This window comes from Elephas maximus, chromosome 4, assembly GCF_024166365.1.
Source record: "Elephas maximus indicus isolate mEleMax1 chromosome 4, mEleMax1 primary haplotype, whole genome shotgun sequence".
In the NCBI taxonomy this organism is placed as follows: domain Eukaryota; kingdom Metazoa; phylum Chordata; class Mammalia; order Proboscidea; family Elephantidae; genus Elephas; species Elephas maximus.
This window is the reverse complement of record NC_064822.1, coordinates 180,317,436-180,325,523: the sequence shown is the minus strand read 5'-3', so window position 1 is coordinate 180,325,523 and position 8,088 is coordinate 180,317,436. Positions and strand designations below refer to the sequence as shown.

At 46.5% G+C, this 8,088-nt stretch overlaps 1 protein-coding gene across 1 annotated transcript in view; it reads left to right on the top strand.

The window, feature by feature from the left end:
• The first annotated feature begins 628 nt into the window (after positions 1–628).
• Positions 629–8,088, top strand: part of CACNG2 (calcium voltage-gated channel auxiliary subunit gamma 2) — a 139,938-nt gene continuing 132,478 nt past the window's right edge. The window contains exon 1 of the mRNA XM_049884335.1: positions 629–967. Within this exon, the coding sequence (XP_049740292.1) occupies positions 757–967 (211 nt within the window). The 5' untranslated portion in view covers positions 629–756. The remainder of the gene's footprint in view (positions 968–8,088) is intronic.

Genomic DNA, 8,088 nt, shown 5'->3' with positions numbered 1-8,088 from the left:
CTACCCCCGCCACCACCAACAATAACCGCCGCCGCTGCTCGTCCTGCCGCCACCGCCGCCGCCGCCGCCGCGCCTGCCCGCCCTGCTGCTGCTGCCGCTGCTGCTGCTGGCCAAAACCATGGAAGGCGAGACCCCCGCACCTGTTCAGCTGAGATCAAGGGCTTACAGAATACTGGGAAGTCTGGTCTGAAACGAAAGCGCCTGAGACCCCCAAGGAAGAGAACTGGGGAAGCCAAGGATTTTCATGGCGCAGGCCGCAGAGCCCAGCACGAAGACGGAAGGTTGCATCTCGGCTCTTACAAGCTCTAACTCTCTAGGTCCCAACCATGAGAGATTGTGTTGAGAATGCGGCTATACCCTGGTTCACTGTGGAAGCCATCTCCAAATTAGCTATCACATATGGAAACTGGAGACCAGAATTTTAGGAAAAGAGATTAAGGCAACTCACTTGGGGGGGGTGGGGGGTGTCTTTTTTTTTTCTTTCTTTCTTTCTTTTTTTTTAAGAAAAAAACACTGCAACTGGAACAGTTTCTGATCTCAAAAGGCAAGCCTCTCTTCCCGTGTGATCTTTATAATTTACACTCTTTTCCGTGAGCTTTCTTACCTCCCTTTTTTGATATCTCTCCATATTCTGTATTCACACACATACCCATTCTATTAGTAGTGGAATTATTTTTATTTTTGCTTTAGTACTCGCACCCTCACACACTCTCCCGAGAACCAGAAGTCGGTTGGGTGTTTATATAATGAAGAATTATGGGGCTCTTTGATCGAGGTGTTCAAATGCTTTTAACCACCGTTGGTGCTTTCGCTGCCTTCAGCCTGATGACCATAGCTGTGGGAACCGACTATTGGCTCTACTCCAGAGGGGTTTGCAAGACAAAAAGTGTAAGTGAGAATGAAACCAGCAAAAAGAACGAGGAAGTTATGACCCATTCTGGATTATGGAGAACCTGCTGCCTAGAAGGTATTTGATTTCCCATCTCCTCCCCCCTCTCCACCCCACTCCCTCCCCCCCCCACTCCCCCTCCCCACCCGCCTCCAAATAAGTCCCCTTTACATTCCACCATTTTCTTCATTCTTCCATCGCCGATCAAGGTTGGTCGGGTTAGTTTCAGAGGCAAGAAAATCAGTAAGCAAAACCCATACTCAACTCTCTCGCCTCCGCCACCCCCCCCCATTCCCCAAACCTCTTCATTGGAATAATCTATGATATAATGAAAACAACAAGAGACTGTCTTTAAAAGTCAAATGTGCTCTGCCTGAGTCAGAATCATTAGGATTTGCCATTTGGTTGAATGTTGCCATCTATGAGGGGGAATAACTGTTTCTCTCAAACACTGCTCCTCTTTTCATAAAGAAGAATTCAAAAATTCTTCCCCTTACTCTCCAAAAGTCCCAGACACGTCATCATCTTCAAATCTCTTCTTTAAAAGAAAAAAGAAAAAATCTATTATTTCTAAGAATCTTTATTTGGTAAATCCTAATTATTCCAGGATCTCAAGCTGAGTTCAAGAGCATTTCGTAATGTCTATGAGCCACCCAGATTGTTCGAGGTGGCTGGCTGCGTGTGTGTATGTGTGTTTTAACGTTTACGAAGTCTAAAAATACATACGTCTCTCACAGGAAACAAGCTCGAGTTCTGATAAACAGCAATTCACAGGCAGGTTAGGCTGAGAAGCAGTTCACTTGCACGCAGAGTGACATGTCTGATCTCCAGAAGCGAGTACAGTCAGCACTGCAGCCAGCTCAGAATCAGACACTGTGCAGGCAGGCAGGCAGGCAGGCAGGGAGGGAGGTGAGGGCACCGGGAGGTTGGAGGGAGGAGTGGGGGCAGCAGTGGGGCGGGGGTGTCAGCAGCTTGCCTTTATTTTGTAGGGCTGTCAGGGTGTGTGTGCATGTACATGTATTGGAGGCAAAGGGTCCGCCACGGTGCAAAAGCTGGAAGATTAGGGCTTGGATGAAGGCATGCGCCTCTGGGACATGTTAATCAGCACAGAAAAAAAAAAAAGAAAAAACTCCTGCAGGTCATACAACCTGCGTTTAGCAACAGACTTTAATCTGAGGGACTGTATTTTGAATCGTTGTCTATGTTTGTGCATATAAGCTACAGCCACGCATAGAAAGACCTGCACGGAGAGATGCATACGTTTCTGGGTAGAAATAAAGGCTTTATGTATTTTGTTTCTGCTATGAACCAATACCAGAGGCCTTTTGAGGCAATGGGAAGCCAAGCTGGGGGACTGCAGGGTTGTTTGTTAAGCTCAACATGGGATGGTGATGCAGGGAGTTGAAGCCAGGAGATGGAAAAGAGAGGGAAAGGGACCAGAGAGGGAGAAACTGACCTGACCCCAGAGTCTAACCCAAAGTGAGCAAAAGCTGCTGTTTGGGAAATGGTTGTGTCTGAGGGAAGAGCACAAATTCTGTGCCCCCTCCACCCCCCACATTCTTGGTGCAAACGGTTGAGTGATGGCTGAACATGTTGTGAATAGCTAAGTGACTTTGTTGAGCCATGGTCTATTTGACGCATACGGCATTTGGTGCCCTTTCTCCATCCAAACCGCTGCCTTTAACATACTCCGCAGAGGAGCCGTGCTCTTCCCCAGCCAGAGGATCAATATTAGAAAATTAATAGGGGCTGTTTTAAAGACTGACACACACACCCCTCCTTAAAAAAAAAAAAAAAGAAAATGAAGAGCCTTTCATGCAGCTAGTCATTAACAGTGGAAAGACTTCCATTTAATTAAACATTTATGACAGACTTTTATTCCAAAAGAGAAGAAAAGTGAATGAGGGTTGCTTTAGGGAAATGATCAGAGTAGCAATTTACCTCCCTTGGATTTTAGTTAGTCGGATGGAGATAAATCACTAAGAGATGAGAGGAAAAGATAGGACACTCTTTCGGGGGAGATGTGCCCAGAAATTTGGGAGTTGTTCCAAATAGGCTTTTGTATCGGGGTTTGATTTGCAAATTCTGAAGACTGTGCAATTTTCAACATTTTATAATTCCCGGGAGACAGGAGGACTAGAGGTAGCTTCAGATCACTTGTGTATTAAAAGGCCTAAGTATTTCCATTAACATTCCATCTGTTTGGTGCCCACGTGCTCAAATGTATTATCCACCCCCTTTAACTTTCTCTCCAAGCCGCCCAGCCTCACTCTCCCTAAATCAGTTGGAAAAGGTTGGAATTGCAACACTTTCCAAGGGTCGTGGGGTGTGCACAGAAGCTGTGGGTTTGGCCCGGCAGGACCTTCTCCCCAGTGAGAGATCCAGGCAGTAAGGGGAAGGCTGGGCCAGGACCCACTCAGGGTTGCTGTTCCCTTCCCACTTGTAGCCAAGGCCTTGGTAGCCAGGGTGGCTGCTCGAAGCCCCAGTCTCACCTGGCCATTAATTTCCAACGCCTCCGTCAAGCTGGGGCTTTCAGGCCTGGGATCACCTTAGGAAGTTGGGTCTCGGACACTTAGGAAGTGGTTCAGAGATTTTAAATCACGTATCCCCAAAGATCACCCTTGTTGCTGAAGGTTATAAGTGCATTGATTTCCGAAGGTAGGCACAGGCGATTCTTACAGGGTGCTTATGTGTTTGCTCTTTTGAACATCAAAATAGGGCCGACCTTTTCAGAAATCACATTGCTGGTGCTTTTGGTTCCCACAGCCTGGGTTTTCTGTGATAAACTGGACTTTGAAAAAGATAACAAAAAATCCCCCCGCTCCTGCCCATTATCTCTTGGTTTGTGTTTTCTGTTCGTACATGAGAAGTTGTGAACAGATTTCAAATCTTCTTTCCCAGATGCCGCTAATGACTCCAGATGAAAAATAACCTTGCCTTGTCTTCTTCTGATCTCTTTTTGCTCTCTCATTTTCATCAAGGCTTTTTGTCTCTGGAGATGATCTTTTTTTTTTTTTTTTTCACTTCCTGATGAAAATAAGAATTAGAACTATATCCTTGCCTCTACGGCAGCTTTTGAAACTAGTCTGCTGAAGAATTAGAAGGGACATGACCACCTGTTGGGGCAGAGACAGGGAGAGGGGAAGGGAGATCAAGAAGAAACTGCTGACTGTGTTCCTAACCCTCTGCAGAGTAATGGCAAAGTCTCTGTGTGTGTACTTGCATTTCCTAGCAGGCTGGATTCCTTAGGATTTGGCGAGGGAGGTGGGCTACACAGGCCAACAGGGAGGTAGAGAGTGGTAGAAGTTCTTGAACTTTTCAGGGAAGCTGTGTTAATAGCCTGAGAATGGAGAGATGAACTGGTCCCTTCAGGGAACAGGACACTAAAGCTGCTTGTTTCAAGCGAGGTGTCTCTGGGCTGCACGGTGGCTTGCTGCTCAGGATGTTAACCTCTGTTGTCACTGCAAAGAATCCTTGTCTCCAGGGGCAGCAAGAAATTCACTCTTTGTGTTCATTCTATCCTGTGCCTTCCTTCCCTCTGCCCAGGCTCCACGCCTCCCCCAGAGGATTTGCAGCCCTGCAGAGGAGAGTCAGTCACTGGTACAATCTGTCTGTGGCAGAAACAAACCCTCCACGCTGCCTCTGTTCTCTCCCTCTCTTGCCCCTTTGGGAGAGGACAGCCTTGCTGTGGGCCACAGGAAGCACAGATCTTTCTCTCTGCCCAGGCTCTTAAATCCCCGCTGCTGAATCTTCCATCAGTGGCTTCTCCTATCCTCCCCTCCACATGCTGTTCGCTCACAGGGACTCGTCCAGCCGTCCTCCATCCTTGCTCTCTTGCAGCACAGGAGGGTCTCGATGTTCCTAAATTCTCTTTTCCAAGTTCGTCATTGCATAGGTTTTGCTCTGCCTGCCAGGTGGCAGAGTGAGCCAGGCTCAGTTCAGCCGTGGCTCTCTTGTTCTGGAAAGTGTATGTTGTTTATTTTGTTTTAGGAAAGCCACCAATCTTTCCTACACACGTTTGCCTTTAAGTGGGGGATGAACTGAGTATGAAAGTTACGGACGGGCCCTCACACTGAGTACGTTATTGCTCCATAATTCCCAAGGTAATTTGACTTTCTTCTGGTACTTACACACAGTAGGTGCATAACAAATATTCATTAATGGGTAGATCTGGAAGTTCTTAAAATTATTGAAATGAATGCAAATGCCATAAATGGCATGTGATAATCAAGTAATCAAGAGTGAGAAAGAGAGATAGGGAAGGAGCAAGAGAGAAAAAGAAAAGGAGAAGGAGGTGGGGAACGCAGGGTGATTTGTTTGTTCTTCTTGGAACTCCTTTTTTAAAAGAATAATAATGAATAATGATTTCGTTATTAGAAAAGAAGAAAACTCAAAGAGGAGTCAGTGACTGGGTTGTACAGGCACAGCCCCTCACTGGCTAAAGTGAAAGCAAACTACTCAAAAGAAGGTAGAGAAAATTGACCAGTACACAAGCCGAGATGGGCGAGAAAACTAATCACCAATGGATTTTTTTCCCTTTTCTGCTTTTAAAGTATACTGAAGTTCAGTTGGGTCTTCATATTCGCCAGAACAGACCCCTTTGGGCAGAGAGCAGGCATTACAGGCTCATTCTCACTTAGCTTCCCCAGTACATTCTCTTTACCAAACCTCCCCATCCAAGTCCCAGGACCCAAAAGCCTATCCCCAAGGTCCTGGGTTCTAATCAGCAGTTTTCTATAGAGACAGGCCCAGCATTCTTTGCCACTGACACCCCATCTCACCTTGTTAACCAAGTTCAACTCCTTCAACAAAAAATGCTTTGCAAGTCCCTGCTGGTTCACACCCCCATCCATGCCATTGATTTATAAATGATGAAAATGAGGTTCGTGGAAGGGAAAGGCCCGCCAAGTTCACATGGGTAGAAATGGAAGAGGCAGAACTTGAGACCAGACCTCTTGTGACTCATCGAACTGTATTTTCACCCTGCCCCGTGTGCCCCAATAACCTGCAGAACGCTCTATGCCAGGACCCTGGCCCGTCGTGGGTTGTGCTCAGATTCACCACTAGGACTGCATTCTATTCTGCCTGTTTCAGCTTCCCGTATTGAACACGGGGTCTCAACCTGAGTTCTGACCCACCCAGCTCACCCCAACATGCTACTTATTCCTAGCTGCCATCTCCAGCCTCTCTGCGCCTTCTGGGGTGACAATGACTGTGTTCCTAACCCCTTCCGCCACCATGGGCTGACTAGCTGAGGCTGGGGAGCAGGAGGCGGGCTGTGCAACACCAGATTTCTAACACTGAACTTCAGGACAAACCCTCAGTTGTCTGTTTAGCTTGCCCCTTCAGTTTTGAAGTGTCCTCTATGTAAACTCTCCATTGGTTTTTTGCTGTCAAGCATTTTTCAGAGAATAGCCAATGTTCCCCGTAACTCACGGAGTTTGCAGATGGCACTTTGTGGTGAACTTGAATGACTTTCACAGTCACACAGACCTGGGATCACTTCAAGCACTGCAGCTTTACAAGCTGTGAGATTTGGGGCAAGTTACTGAACCTCTCTGATCCTTAGTTTCCTTTTCGGTAAAAAGGAGGTATAATCTTGTCCATGTCTCCTTGTAGGGAATTAAATGCATAGGTGGTTATCCCTTCTCATGGAGGTCTTCCTTGTTCGCCTTATCTAGTCTTAATCAACAACCCTATCCCAAACCCTTCATGCATCCCTCTTACCCTGTTTTATTTATTTATTTTACAGAATATTTACCACCTACTAGTACACTGGAAACCCTCGTGGCAGAGTGGTTAAGAGCTACGTCTGCTAACCAAAACGTTGGCAGTTCAAATCCACCAGGCGATCCTTAGAAACTCTATGGGGCAGTTCTACTCTGTCCTATAGGGTTGCTATGAGTCAGAATCGACTTGACAGCAATGGGTTTAATTTTTTTTAGGGAGGAGGTTAGCACACTAGATAATTTGCTCCTTCTGTTTATTGTCTGCCTCCGACCACTGGACTGCCAGCTCCTCGAGGGCAGGGAGGGTGTCTGTTCTGCTCACTGCTGTATTCCCAGCAGTTACGACCAGTGCAAGATGTCTGCCCACCTTAGTGGATGAATGACCAAATGAACACTGCCTGCTACGTGGTAGGCGTTCAGAAATGGGAGTCCCTTCCTATCATCAAAAAAAGGTTGTTCTTTAAAGCATGCACAGTCAGCAGCGGTAACAAAAGTATTGTTTTTTGGGTTTTTTTTTTTTTTTTACATTCCAAAAAATAATGAACTCAACACAGAGGAGAGAGAGAGGCTTAACCCAGGGCAGAATAATAAAATAAGATAATAAAAAAGAAAGTGCTTGGAGAGGGAGTGGATGCCGGGGAAGGAAGTGCTGGGGGCGAAAGTCCTCTAAATAGATCCCGGCCTTATTTTCCTCCTTCCCCATCATCTAGAACTTCTGTCACAGAGCTCCTCCCAGAACGCTTCCCCTCAGTGTTCACTTTCAGGTCAGGGGGGTGGAGAAAATATATATCCAGACTGATAATGGAAGAGATTTAAAATGCATCAAAATTCAATGGCTCCTCTTAGCCCCAAGTGTGAGTGTTTTGGCCAAAAACCCATATTCAAATGAAATATGCATTTTAAATTTCCAGGTTAGTTTACAACCACGGATCAGGCATCTCCTTCCCTCGTTTATCTATCGTGCATGTTAACTCTTTAATGAGCCCCTTCAAAGCGCCAGGCACTAGGCCAGAGGCTGGGGGCACTTTGGGAGGCAGCATCTTTCAGGCCTCTGCCCTCAGGGACTTTAGAGTCCAGTGGGAGAGACAGACCCCAATCGAAGAATCTCTCCAGTATATATCAATTACAGCTGTGTTAAGTGCTACCGGGGGAGACACAGGAGGCTGTGACAGTTTATAATACTGGGAGTTGTCTTAGCTTTCTACCACTGTCAGAACAAAATACCACAAAGTGATTGGTTTTAAAGAATGGAGTTTTATTGTCTCACAGTTCTGTAGGCTACAAGTCCCAATTAGGATATCAGCCGTGTTGATTCCTTCTGAGGACTCAGAGAGGAACTCTCCCACGCCTCTCTCCTAGCTCCTGGTGGCTCCCGACTGTCATTGGCCTTTCATGGCTTGCCGGTGTCTCTGCCTCCATTGTCACATGGCCATTCTTCTTCTCTCCTCTGCGTCTGTTCTCCTCTTATAA